General features: G+C 39.1%; 1 protein-coding gene across 7 annotated transcripts in view; it reads left to right on the top strand.

Moving 5' to 3' along the window:
- MAST2 (microtubule associated serine/threonine kinase 2) overlaps positions 1–14,942 on the top strand; it is a 193,575-nt gene that overhangs the window by 31,571 nt on the left and 147,062 nt on the right. Inside the window, exon 1 of one of the 7 annotated variants that reach the window (XM_064147652.1) lies at positions 6,037–6,115. The exons of the other annotated variants lie outside the window; for them this stretch is intronic. Coding sequence (XP_064003722.1) covers positions 6,098–6,115 — 18 coding nt within the window. The 5' untranslated portion in view covers positions 6,037–6,097. Of the gene's footprint in view, positions 1–6,036; positions 6,116–14,942 lie in introns of those variants that run through there. 7 annotated transcript variants of the gene reach the window in all.

Below are 14,942 nucleotides of genomic sequence, written 5' to 3'. Positions count from 1 at the left end.
GGAAAGAACTAACTGACATCTAGTTTAAATCTCCCCTCTGCCAGTTTAAACCCGTTACTCTTTGTCCTGTCTTTACAAGACCTTGTAAATAGTCCCTCCCCAGCCCTCCTGTAGCCCCCCCTTCAGATACTGGAAGGCTATTACAAGGTCTCCTCAAAGCCTTCTCTTCTTCAGGCTGAAGAACCCCAGCTCTTATAGCCTGTTCTCATAGCAGAGCTGCTCCAACCCTCTGATCATCTTCATGCCCTCCTCTGGACTTACTCCAACAGTTTAATGTCCTTCTTGTGTTGGAGTTAGAAAAGCAGAAAATACAATTGTATGAATTTTATTGTATTGTCATGGAAATAACATTTTAAAGTGGCAGTAGCAATTGTAATAGCCTGAGATGGGAAGTAAGTGAATTTCCAAATGAAGACCATATGAAGTCTTATGTTTATGCATGCTAATTGAAAATTTGCATTTATTTATGCTGCGAAGCCAGTGGGTAAATCTTTGAGAGTTGGGTGCGTTGCCATCTTTTGAAAGATGTGGCTGTAAGGAAATGGAAGATGAGTGTTGCTTGGAGAAATGAAGCCATCTCCAGTTTGTAGGGACTGATTTTGAGGAAGAGTAGGGAACGAGTTCTAGCCAGAGGGTTGTACGTACTGGCATGGCCTGAATTATAAAACTTGAAGGAAGGAAGAAGAAATTTGGAACAGTGGAGAACAAGGTCTTTGCAAAGAAGAGAATGGTATTGTAGGCAAACTACAGAAGAGCTTCTTTGAATTTATCTATGTGTTCTGAGCAAAACTCAGCTTTGGGCAGCATTTAGAGGCATTGCAGAAACTTCACAGATTTGAGGTATCTCTGTTAGGAAAACTTAACTGCAATGCTGTAATTCTATGTGTTTTCATGAGAGATTCAGGATACTTACTTCACAGAGGCTTTTGAAAGTTATAGTCCTAGTGAGTTTTTCACTAGTAAACTTCATTCTGAGTAATTCATACATACCACTGTAAAGAACAGCAAATAATTGTGATACATTGGGTACAATATGTATATATATATATATATATATATATATATATATGTAATGTAGCTCATACTACTTAAACAGTCAGCATCTTGCTCTGAAGAAATTTCAGCATATTACTTAAACACAGTCAGCATATTTTTGCTCACTTCAGTTAAGTGAATTCCATTTTGGAGTGGACTCATTGGCTCAAAGGAGATTTTCATACTTGAAAGAAAATTGGAACACCCTTCTGTGTAACCTGAGGCTTGTCATTGTAGGAAATATGAATTCATAAAACTCGCCTTGTGATAATTGTTAGGCACTAGACTGTCAGTTTGAGTGATTGCAGTTCTCATTATCTTCAGATGCTGTGTGTTATTTTTTTGTCTATGAATATGTAGAATTGATTTTTGGCACATGCAGTCAGTTCTGTTCCTGACAGCAGCACTATTGTAGGTGTAAAGTGAGAAACTGCTGTGGTGTGCATGGAAAATTATTTGGGTTTTTTTTTCCTCTTGGAGAGCTGTGGGGAACTTAAGAAAATATAAAGAATTATTCGAACTGTCTTGAACACACATTGCCACTGAGTAAGACTGTTCTGTAAGAGCATTGATCTGTGGTTCTTACTGACCTCTATATTAAAATGTGCTGATAGACACAACAAAAATTCTGGGGCTTAATTTAAAATAGTCCCCAAAATTGGCTGTTTTATTTTGGTGATTTTGGAGAGGTATTTCCATAGAATGGCAGTGTGAGATGTCCATGTTTAGTATTTTAATATGGCTGCCTTCTGTGTCTGCTAACACTTCTGGTAACTGTTTTCTAGGATGTGATAATAGGAGGAACAATCTTTAAACATGAAATAGTTTGCTTGCCTAAGTTGCAAACAATTTTGTTCCAATAATGCAAACTGTTTTGAGCTTTAGGACAGCTACAAAAATCCCCCTGCTATAAAAATCCCCCTGTAATTCAACTAAGCAAAAGCTTTGGAGATGCTCTAGAAATCAGTGGCATCATCTTCCATGTCTGGCTTCTGGGTTTTTTTTATTTGCAATGTTTTCCTGTAGTGAATCATTTTGGTTTATCCAAGCTATGCAATGTGTCTTTCAGTCATCCAAACAGTTTCAGCTCAAGAGACACAATGATTGCATATTTTACCATTTGAAGGAAAATGGGAATACAGTAGTTTGTTTATATACCTCACCTCTGAATACCTGCAGCTCAGAATCTTTATGAAGTGTTAATTTAAAATCCTTATTATCTTGAGATTACTAAAGGGGGAAAGTTGAAATCTCTTGGCAGAGGTAACTGTGTCCTTGTAAGTGAAACACAGTACTAAAGCCTGAGGTTTATGCAACAATCCTGATAGCTGAACTTTGGCAAACTAAGATACAGAGAGATTAACTCAGTTGGTCATCAGTAGAACTGAGAGTAAAGAATACCTCACAGATGTTCTGTAAAGCTTGACTTATTAGTGCTTGAAAAATATTTGAAGCACAAATGGATGGTTCTGTGAAATAACTTCTTCCTGCAGTCACTGTGTATGGTGTGCTTGTATCATTCTCTTATTTCTGGTATTTAGATGTTGAAATCAGTTACTCAAAACCCAGGGAATAACTTAATCTGGGTTTCCTACGTTATTATTGCCAACCTGAGCATTTCTGCAGGAATGGTGAGATTTAAACTCATCTCTGGTGAGGGAACAAGGTGTGAAATCAAGATTAACCATTACACTAGCAAGTTTGATTTACAGTCAATATCTGTAGTTACTCCCTTTGTGCACAGAGACAAGGATAAATAGTGGCTATGATGCTTTTTCCAAGCTTATTATAGAAGTAGATGAGGAGAATTCTTGTGTTATGGCATTTTGGATTGACCAGAATTTTTTTCACTGAAGCAGTTGTGGCCAGCTAAGTATGGATAGCACAAAATTTGCTGGAGGGGTGCCTATGTGTTCAAAACAAACCACATTGCCTAAGCCATTTCACTTGTCAGTAGTGTGGAACAACAGACTGAGGTGCTTCTTGCTTTTGTTTCCATTAGAAATGAAAATAATAAAAAAAGGATTCTGTGTACATCATGAATATCAAATGCTGTCACACTGAGATGATAATGTGAGTATGCAAAACTGTTTGTCAGTGTGAACTTGTAAGTTATTGGCAGGGGGGAAATGTTTATAACAGAGGATTGAAAGATGTACAGGGTTTCAGATGTGTCATAAAAGGATGTGAAATGTAATTAACCTAAAATAACCTTTAAAATATTTTTTTGGAGCCTGATAAATTAAACGAGCTGTTGAGATAACTTAATGAGAGATTTTCATTTTATACCTTAAATAATATCCTATTAAAATCCTCAAGATTTTGCTTTGTGATGGAATCCAGCGAGACTTATATTTTCCTGATGACCTCATGATTCAGTAACATTTTAATTTTGTGCATATTTGAGGGGTAAGGTCTAGGTTAATGGCAGCATTTGTTCTTTTAAGTGCTTGAAGACATAAAGCTCTAATTGAAGATATGAGTGTTCAAATCTCATTATTTTAATGCAGTCATATGGTATAGTGACAGTAAAAGTAGTTGTTTGATGAACTCCCATGGCAAGGTTCATAATTTGTCCATGGAAATAAATTATTATGTGAAACTTGGAATTAAACTTGGAGTTTCAATAAAATGAGAAAGTTCAGATCTAACATGGTTTTAGTTTTTATCGTCACTCAAAAGTAGAACTAAGTATTTGAAAACCTTTGACACAGAGAGTTACCAGGTGTGATTTGGTACAGGGCATGCCGTGGATTTTTCACACAAAGGCTTCTGGTTAGATACTTGGTTACAGATTTGTTGCAAGAAGTTAAACCTGCAGAAGTACTTCTGGTACATTTACGTCTTGAATTTTCTAAATATTAGTAATTAAATTAGTTTAATGGATGAGCTTTTGCCAAGGAAAATACATCGTGTGGTTATCACAGAGTCAGGAATCCAAGGGTTGAAGACAAAGGTCAGAGTGCTCATTACTGCTTGCATTTCATCAGCGTGGCTAACCTTGCTTGCCTGTTTGCAGCTTTGCATACTGTGCTGTCTCTAGTCTGAGACCCCTTTAGAGATTCCTCCTGCCCGTTCTGATGTTCCTAAGCTCTCCTTTTTGTCCTGTATTCTCCCTCAAGTGCTTATTTTTCCTCTCTAGCTTCTTCTGCTCTTAGAAATCAGGAAGAAATCTCCCAACAGTACAAAATTAGTTCTCATTGTTTGATGATTGCCAGAAAAGTTATGAATTTAGAGAGATTTGTGCAAAAGTGTACTTCTACTGTCACCTCCTTAACCCTTCTTCACTCTAAATTCTTTGGACTGTGAGTTAATGGCTTGGAAATCTTCATGCAAAAGCTTTAGACTGGGGTCTTGTATTACAGTTCTACTGGTGCTCAAAATGTACATGTCTCTTTCTTACTATACAGTTACTAGTTCTGGTACAAACATTATTTTCGTACTATATCCTTGCAAAAGGAACACTGTTCTGAGTCAGAGGCTTTTGATCCACAAGCTCTTTGTGTCTGCTGAAATGACAGTAGGCAGTGTAAAACTGAGCTTATGGTATTATTAAATCTATTGATAACTATTCGTTTTGGTTTAAGTTTTCATTGTTTTGCCTTAATTCACTTATGAAATGATTTATTTCAGAAGAGAAGTGTAGGGTGTTATAAATTAAAAACACATGCATACATTTCTTATCAATGAGATCTTAAAACTTAGTAGAACAAAATAGTCTAACAGAATAATTAGATAAATTTCTCAGGATAAATTGATGAGGTTTTGAAATAAAAGAGGAACAATTTGTCATACGGCCTATGAGGAGAACTATCTGAATGGAGGAAAAGATCTGTCAGGACTGTCAAATTATATTGATCAGACATCAAGCATCAATCCTGTTTAAACAGGCAGCTGTTTAAAAGTGGTATATTTGACAATGACATCATTTTATTCTTTGTGTTATTACTTCCTCGCTGACATGTTTGTTTTCTCAGTATAATTTATATACTTTAAAATGTTGCTAACTAAGAAATAGTTGAATTATACCAGACATAGATGAAATAAAACCAGACCCCATTTATGGCTAGAATGAACATGTGTGAACATCATGTTATAACTATAAACAAAACAGTTGATTTATGTATGAACTCAGTTGCAGGAGAGCACTCTAATATATTAAATGGAATATTTATCTATTTTTTAATGATAAAGTTTATTTAGAAATCAGTTACATATAGGTTAGATAGAAAATAACAGCAAATATTTTATATCTTTTTGTAAATGAGAAGTGTTGGAAATCTTGGGGGACTCTGTTCCATGTGTATTATTGTCAGAGAAATCCTTTGTGCTGACTAACCTAGGAAAGTGTCAAGAATAGGTTAAAACCAGTTTAACTGGAGGGGTACTTCACCATAAAACTTGGCTCTGCAGTGATGTGATAGACAGTCCTTATAGTTCTAGTTGCTGAATTCCTCTATTTTTTTCATAAGCAAAAGGTAAACTGCTTTTTCCTTTGGTTACTATAAATGGCACTTATTTAAAGGGATATGTGTTGTGGTGCTCAGCTTCTTCAGTGAAGCACATTAGTGATACATGTCCTCCCATCTGCTATCTGATTTCTTTATTGTCCTATTATTAACAAGGCTTTTATCATCATACTTTGCCTGTGTTATATGAAATCTTTATCTGAGAAAAGTCAGGAACAGCAGTAATTGTTAGCTCCATTTTTCCTTGCACATCAGGAAACTTCTCCTGGAATGTGGGGGTTCAAAAATAGGTAATAGCATTTTCACATTTTGGAGCAAGCAGTGAAAGATAGGATCAACTCCATTTTATGTGAAGTAAAATGGATAAATTTCATTTAATTCCATTTTGTCTAAGGTACATAATTGAACTTATCCTTTTTGTTATATACTTCTGTGTTGAATCCCTCTGTTCAGAGTAAAGTGTGTAATAATGTTCACTACCCATAAGTGTAATTATTACATTTTCTACTATATGTTTTACAGATAATTGCTTTAATCCCACAAAATACTCAAATTCAGAGATAGCTGTGCTGAGGACTGGCTGTCTCATTTGCATGCAGTTCTGTGTGAAGGTATTGTGTCCTCAAAGGAGATGGGAAAGGTTAAAAAGGTTGGGGTTGTGGCTGGGGGGTGCTTCATGTTTAAATATCCTTCATCCCACACCCATTTGAAACAGACAAAGCACCAACTAGTAGCATAGACCACCTAAGTGCTGAAACTTGGATCCAATTAAAGAGCAGTAATGTGGGGCCTTTATTATCCACTGTTAGCACAAGGATAGGTGATGCCGACTGAAGTCTGCCAAGGAAGATCAGACACTAGGGTGAAATATTGGTGGTAGATATCAGTTACTTGTATGTAGACTGGACACATGCCTCACTGGGACATGGGGACAGCAGACTTCACATATTTAATACCTGTTTCAAAAGACAGATCAAGCTCTAGCCCATGAGAAAAGAGGTAACATTGCTTTTGTCCTTAGAAGTGATCAGTTTTGGTTCAAAATTTCAGTAGGAAAAGCTGTAGTAAAGGCTAAAACTGAAATGTATGTAAGCAGAGCTAAGAGTAGTTAAAAACTCACTAAAGCTGCTCTCAGTTTCAAGAAGACTAGCCAAGTGACTTGAGTTTCATAGTCTCCATGGAAGTGAGTTAAGAACCTTGGAGTCCTAGTGGACCAACGATATCTTGCGGTGCCTCAAGAAAAATGTGTCCAGCAGATCTAGAGAGATTCTCCTCTGTGTCTACTCTGCCTTGGTGAGACCACACTTGGAATGCAGTGTCTGGTTTTGGTCTCTCCTATGCAAGAGAGACAGCTATCTGCTGGAGGGACTCCACTGTAGAGCTGTAAGGATGATTGTGGGACTTGAACGTCTCTGCTTTTAAGAAAGACTGAGAGAAGTGGGGCTGTTCAGTCTGGAGAACAAAAGGCTGAGAAGGAATCTTATCAACGTCTATATGAGGGGTGAGTGTCAAGATGAAAGTGCCAGTCTCTTTTCAGTGGTGCCTAGTGATAGTATGAGGAAGATGGATATAAGCTAGAACACAGAAGTTCCACTTCAGTATGAGGTAACTTCTTTATTATGAAGGTGACAAAGTACAATAATAGGCTGCATAGAGAGTCTTCTTCTCTAGAGACTTTCGAAACTTACTTGGATGTGTTCCTGTGTGGCCTGCCCAAGGTGATCCTGCTTTGACAGGGCAGGTTGGACTAGAAGATCTCCAGAGATCCCTTCCAACCCCTAACACTCTGTGATTCTGTGACCTCTTCTTTTGAGGCAGAGAAATGCTATGCTCCTCCCTCTTACCTTTGAATAAAGAATAGGCTGCTAAAAAGGGAAGTGGAGTGGTGAAATGGAGAATAAAGGAGGTTGTTAATTCAGTGAGTAAAACGAGATAATGACACAGCTTTAAAATAATTCACGGATGAAATGTGTAATATTTGTGCTGTACAGCTGATTGCTTAAAATTAGTTTCACTAGTTGAGGATTGGCAACTGGCAAATGTGGTACCAATATTAAAAAGGAAAGGATCCAGGAGAGATCTGTGGAGTAAACAGAATTGCCACTGTTCCCTTCATGCTATAGTTGCCTGAAACCTGATTCCAATGAGTGTAATTTACCATTTGATTCCATTAATATGATATTTGACTACAGCAGTCTTATCAAGTCATTCAGATAACTCTGACAGTGCTGACCTCCCTGTTTATATTCTACTATTATAGTATGTTTGTCTTCAGATGATTTCTAGATCATCAATGAATATGCTGAGTAACATGTACATGACTGTTCTGGTGACATAGAATGGTCATATTTACAGTATCACAGTATCACAGAGTATCACCAAGGTTGGAAGAGACCTCACAGATCATCAAGTCCAACCCTTTACCACAGAGCTCAAGGCTAGACCATGGCACCAAGTGCCACGTTCCAGTCCTGCCTTGAACAGCTCCAGGGACGGCGACTCCACCACCTCCCCGGGCAGCCCATTCCAGTGTCCAATGACTCTCTCAGGGAAGAACTTTCTCCTCACCTCCAGCCTAAATTTCCCCTGGCGCAGCCTGAGGCTGTGTCCTCTCGTTCTGGTGCTGGACACCTGAGAGAAGAGAGCAACCTCCTCCTGGCCACAACCACCCCTCAGGTAGTTGTAGACAGCAATAAGGTCACCCCTGAGCCGCCTCTTCTCCAGGCTAAACAATCCCAGCTCCCTCAGCCTCTCCTCGTAGGGCTGTGCTCAAGGCCTCTCCCCATCCTCGTCGCCCTTCTCTGGACACGCTCAAGCATCTCAATGTCCCTGCTAAACTGGGGTCCCAGACATGGAGACAGTACTCAAGGTGTGGTCTAACCAGTGCAGAGTACAGGGGCAGAATAACCTCCCTGCTCCTGCTGACCACACCATTCCTGATGCAGGCCAGTATCAATTCTTCTTCTGACTGCTACTTTTAAAAATTGGCAGGTTCTTAACCTAGAAAGTTTTGCTGTTTCCTAGAGATACATTTTTTTTTTAAGAAATGTAGTTCTTGGCTGAGTTAAAAGTTCTGAACAATTTCAAATCTGATGTCTGCATGTTTACTTTATCAGCAGGGCAGTAATTTAAACACCCTGACCCCTGCCTCCCCTGTCCAAAAGCACCCAAGAATTCTCAGAAACTACAGTGATTTATCTGCAACCTTATTATTCTGTAAAATATCAACAACTGATGGTACTTCTGCTTTTTCTTTAATTGGAAAGGATGATACAGGATTAAAATAGTTATTGTGCCTGGGATTGACATCATCCTAGCTGTTTTGAAATCTCCTGGATAATCTGCTTACACCTTGACTCTTGTTTGGTTGGCTAGGAATGGGCTTTTCTTCTGCTTCCTGTTGCAGAAGAAGCTTTGAAGTCTACTAGTGTGGGAAAATCAGGAGCACAGGACAGAGAGCAAACTGCTGTAGTAAACTGATAGTGCTGATGTCTGATAACTTTGAGGTATATTTAGAATGGTGCTGCTTGTGTCATGTTTGTGTTTTGTCATTTCAGCTCACGCTTCCATTTAGTTTCTTTCTGCTTCAGTGAATTCAGAAGGAAGCCTCAGGAGACTAAGTTTTCTTCAGCTTCTTTACTTATTCTAGAAAAGGCTTCTCCTTCCCTTGATTTCTGCTTTGACTGCAAAGATCTGTATTCTGCAATGAGATCATTCTGTCAATATAGCCTTGTTTACTTCAGAACTTTAGCAATTTCAGAAGGCTCCTTTCAATATTATGCCATCCACCTTTTGCATTAGCAGATTATTTTCAGCATGAAACTGTGGATTGCTCTGCTGATTGTCAGTGTTTATTTCTTCTATGAAGACCTAATGTTTTGATAGACTTTAATTCTGTTTCTTAATGTAGTTTCTTGTATTAATTAAGTTGGGTTTTGGTTTTTTTTTGTTTGGATCCTATCAGACTCAGTATGATACCAATCTTCTGAGAAGCTTCTTTTGATATATTTAGAAAAGGCTCCACTTCTTTCATGGAAAGAATTTTCTCCAGGGATGTTGCCACAGCTCAGAAGACCAAGCAATCTTATGGCTTTGTATTTGAGTGTAATTAAACTGGCATGCATCATTATTTTGTCTTTTTAGAGCTGGAACAGATCTGTAGATGAATGTGTATTTTTGGCATTGGCTTTAACCAAAATTGAAAGTAATGGTGTAAATGATGATGATTGTCAGAAACTGAGCAGTGATGAGGCATCAAAGCTTCTGCAATTGTTCCTTCTTTCCCAGTAGCTTCCAAGCCACTGGCCAATTTCATCTAGGCTTGAAAAGAAGAAGAAATGTCAAAAATAATTGTAATTGCAATTTCATAAGAATTGGAATCAAGTAGGAGACACCCCCTCACATTCTCTGAGAGAGAGCCAGTTCATTGTTTATTGTGGCTTGGCAGCACTGCTTGACACTCAAATATGACAGCTCTCAATTAGCTGGGGGAGATTCTGTCTCCAGTTGGTTGGAGGTAAAATAGGACAGCTGGAGCTACCTCTGTAAGGACTATGGGAGGGAGCATGATGACCCAAATCTGTATGAAACTAAGTGTCTTTAATTATGTTCCTTGAGAAACAGCTTGTTTGTACTGCAGTACTGAAAGAATCTGACATGGTTCTCTGTCCAGAAACATTGATGTTACCGACCTAACTCTGGGCAAGGTTGGAAGGGCAGCCTCTGAAATGTTTCCTTGTTGTCTGTTTGACATACTGCTTTTATTTTGGAAGGGGCTGTGGGATGTTACTTCAGCAAACCGAAGATCTTTCCACATGCTGCCTTTGCAGTGTTCTGTGGTTGTCCCAAGCTGAGACTGCACTGGAAGGTTAGCAAAAGGAAATGATGAGTGTCTTTCCTGGACTGCAAGTCTGACCTTTCAGAAAGCAGGAGGAGGCAACGTTTTGGTTGTGCATACTGGAGCAGGGCATTCTTGTGGCATCATCTGCAGTTTATTTCTTTGCTTTTCACTACTAAAGACATTAAAAAAATCAGTATTCTACAAGCTTGAAAGAGACACTATTATCTAATTGGCTTTTGGTTAGGAGGATACTGATTTCTAGGTCAATGTAAAACAAATGAGCATTTAAATTGAAGAGGAGCAGCTGTTCCAAAGCCCCTTTCCACAGTGCCTGGTTTTGTTAAGGATAATTATGTCTAATTTTAAATTATGATAGCTTTGAGTATTGAGCTTCGCCTTGTTACATCAACTAACTTATTCTCCTTCATCAGTAAGAATGTTCCATCATAGAGCTAGGTTTCTGATTGGACTTATTTTTATGAGTCTTTTGAATTATGAAGAGAAAGACAGCTTTAAAGATGGTGTTGTCAACACTTCATACCAATGTAACCATATTCCCATTTTAATTTTTGAGGTCTCAAAACATATATAATGTCTGATTCCTCTGAAAAGATACTGCTGGGAAAATACATATTTATGTAAATGTGTGAGGATTTTAGTTCATATTTTTAGCTGGAAAATGGAAATGTTAAACCCTGGCACTGAAAAATCCAAGAAAGCTCTTGTTAGCCCTTGGAAGAAGACATATGCTAAAGATGTCCTGTGAATTACACCTTCCCCCCCCAACCCCTCCCCCTCAACTCTTGTTTCAATTAACACATTGATAATCTCTGTCAGTTTTTTGAGACAAAAGCCCAGGTGACAATTCAAATGATGTGTGAAAATCACATGTCAATTATTTTTGGTAATCTTAGATTAAAAAAAAAAATTAAAGCAACAAAATGTTTTTGATGGGTAAGGTCAGTGTTTTATTAGTCATTCAACGTGATGGCTTAGCACTTTAAGGAATATAGATTGCTGCTGCAGAGAAGCACGTTTATGCCTATTAAATGTTGCTGCATTCTGCACCATGACTGGGGTGGAACACTGGAACAGGTTGCCCAGGGAGGTGGTTGGGGCCCCATCCCTGCAGATATTCAAAGTGAGGCTTGACAGGGCTTTGGACAGCCTGATCTAAGTTGAGGATGCCCCTACTTACTGCAGAGGGGGTTGGACTAGATGACCTTTGGAGGTCCCTTCCAACCTAGACCATTCTATGTTCATTTCAAAGAGATTATGGCATCCTGGCCTGTATCAGGAACATTGTGGTCAGTAGGACGAGGGAGGTTATTCTTCCCCTGTACTCAGCACTGGCCAGGCCACACCTTGAGTACTGTGTCCAGTTCTGGGCCCCTCAATTCAAGAGAGATGTTGAGGTGCTGGAGCATGTCCAGAGAAGGGTGACAAAGCTGGTGAGGGGGCTGGAGCACAGGCCTGTGAGGAGAGGCTGAGGGAGCTGGGGTTGTTTAGCCTGGAGAAGAGGAGGCTCAGGGTTGACCTCATTGCTGTCTGCAGCTACCTGAAGGGACATTGTAGCCAGGTGGAGGTTGGTCTCTTTTCTCCCAGGCAACCAGCAACAGAACAAGAGGACACAGTCTCAAGTTGTGCCGGGGAAAGTATAGGCTGGATGTTAGGAAGAAGTTCTTCACAGAGAGAGTGATTGGCATTGGAATGGGCTGCCCAGGGAGGTGGTGGAGTCACCGTGCCTGGAGGTGTTCAAGAAAAGGCTGGATGAGGCATTTAGTGCCATGATCTAGTTGATTGGATACAACTGGGGGATAGGTTGGACTGGATGATCTTGGAGGTATCTTCCAACCTGGTTGATTCTATGATTCTGTGATTCAGGTTATACTGAAATAAATTGTGTGTGGATTAAGTTGGAAAAATATATTCAGTACTTTATTCTCTGTGCTGAGCAGAATAATTAAAGGAAAATCAGTGGTTCACTTTAATGGCCTGCTTCCTAATGAGTGGATTTGGCAGTCTAATTAATTATTTGTAAATGTTTTGCTAGTGTAATAGAAGAGGGTCCTTGTTTTGCAAAGCATCAAGTGTTTGTTCTGAATAATTAAGTGTCCAAAATGATAAATCTTGTATAGATACAAGTGAGAGGAAAATACAGCAAAATATAGCTTAGTATAGTTTTATAGCTTCTTGTCCTTAAAACTCTTTAACTCTGTACAGGAAGTGTTATCTCTGTGTAAGAATTGTGGAGCTTGTACATCAAATCAAATGTGGCTTTATTGATGAAGTAAAAATTGGAAGCAGAATGGTTTGGAAAGAGTTTGTGGAAAAGGCAAGTGTGTAGCTTGAGCACTGTGTCTGGTTCTGGGGCCCTCCATTTAAGAAAGACATTGAGGTGCTTGAACGTGTCTGGGGAAGGACACCAATGCGGGTGAGGGACCTGGAGCACAGCCCTGTGAGGAGAGGCTGAGGGAGCTGGGGGTGTGCAGCCTGGAGAAGAGAAGGCTCAGAGCAGACCTCGTTACTGTCTACAACTACCTGAAAGGAGGTTGTAGCCAGGTGGGGGTTTGTCTCTTCTGACAGGCACCCAGTGACAGAACAAGAGGACACAGTCTCAAGCTGTGCCAGGGCAGGTTTAGGCTGGATGTTAGGAAGAAGTTCTTCACCGAAAGAGTGATTGACATTGGAATGGGCTTCCCAGGGAGGTGGTGGAGTCCCCATACTTGAAGGTGTTTAAGAGGAGGCTGGATGAGGCACTTAGTGCCATGGTTTAGTTGATTGGAAGTGTTAGGTGATAGGTTGGACTCGATGATCTTAGAGATCCTTTCCAGCCTTGTCAATTCTGTGATTCTTTGTATATGTGAACCAACTGTGGTGAGGCTGCAGGACCAGTGCTTGGTAGCCATGAGTGTGGAAGAACTGAAGAGGATAGAGGACAGCGGAGGAAATCCATGTATAGCAAAATCTTTGGGGGTATTTCTAAGTGTGTGCTTGTACGAGATAGGAGATACTTGTATGAGATAGCTTTTATAGAGCCAGTTTCTATAGCAAAATAGCTCCTGGGCTAACTGGGTTCATTGATGTCTTTCCTCTGGTGTTCTTTAGATGACAGGTTTTATCTATAAACTCTTCAGTAAATGGCAACAATACCTTTTATTAGGGAAACACAAGAGCAGGTATTGGGTCTTTGTTACCATTCTGATTAGCAGTATTCACTGCTGATGTTTAAGTCTGAGTGCCTCTCAAGCATGAGGATCGTCTTTATAATAAGGTAAGAGAATTCCAGATTTTGGTAATGCCACCCAAACGTCTTCTAAACAGAAACTCTACTTCCTCAGGTTTAAATTTGCAGCACATGCCGAAAAAGACTTTTCTGCCTGTTAAGGAAAAAAAAAAAGTGAAAAGTGTATCTTTTGGAAATGTTAATGTAATTGAAGTATATATCATCAGAGAAGCTGGGTTCCATTCTGTTCTAATGCCAGTTTAACTGCGCAAGAATGTAGTGAATTCATCATCTTCTGTAAATACTAAAGTATAATTGAAGATTCCTTCCTAAAGATGCTATCTCTAAAAGGGGCTTGAACCAAGGAGATTGTTTTTTTTTGCCTAGAAGCTGGTGTCTCTTCTGAATATACTTTCTATGATACAGTATGAAAACAGTTGGTCTGTAGATGAATGAACTCTTTCCTCCACCCCTGTCGACAGCACATTTACATTTGTATGGAAGATTAGTGGGTGTGCCGCCTTTCATAATGTACCGAATGTGGGGGATGGGGCAGACTTGCCCAGGAATCTAAACCTAACAAACTGGAGACAGAAAATGCACTGAGAACGGCTGACTATTGTGTAAACCTGGAGGATTTTGGACGTTTTTTCAGCATTTCTTCTCTCTCCGACCAAGCTCATCAGTGGGGTTTGTCTGAGTTCAGGATGAGTTCCTATTATGGTTCACTGAAAAGGCACAGCTTTGCTCCAGAGGTATTAGTTTATCAAACTGGATCTTGTAAATAGGCAGGAAATTAAGTAGATATTCAGACAAGCTGTCGGGCGAGTTTCCTTAGGTTGACTGCCAAGGGGTTTTTGTTGTTGTTGTTGTAGTGTCTTTTGTTTTTTTTTTACTTTTTTTTAACAAGTTACCTCATCAACCTTCCTTGTTTCAGTAGTCTGTCAGTTTATCTAAAAAGGACATATTTAAAAATCTCCAGATGAACACAGCTTAATGAAAAACCAAACCAAACCAAACAAAAAAACCCACAAAACCCAAACCCTTAAGTTTCAGATTGACAGTGAAACGTTTGGCTCATTTTGGTTGCACAGACAAATGTTACCAAAGACTTCAAAAATTCCACTGAAATGATCATCTGATAATCTCTCAGGAAGTAATCTTTTCCCCAGCAGACAATACGTTAAGTAAGGAAATGTTATATCTTTGTGGTTTGCCACAGCTTGATGTTCTGTTGCTTTGAGTTTTGAGTAAATAGGAAAAGAAATGAAATTCATTTTGAATTGTAAAAAAATAAAAATGTGGATTTTGAATCTCAGTATTTTAAATCAGAATTATTCTGAAAAGTTCCTTGATAATAAAAATATGTGAT

This window comes from Pogoniulus pusillus, chromosome 8 (genome assembly GCF_015220805.1).
Source record: "Pogoniulus pusillus isolate bPogPus1 chromosome 8, bPogPus1.pri, whole genome shotgun sequence".
In the NCBI taxonomy this organism is placed as follows: domain Eukaryota; kingdom Metazoa; phylum Chordata; class Aves; order Piciformes; family Lybiidae; genus Pogoniulus; species Pogoniulus pusillus.
The sequence above is the reverse complement of the archived record's forward strand: the minus strand, read 5'-3'. Positions and strand labels throughout refer to the sequence as shown.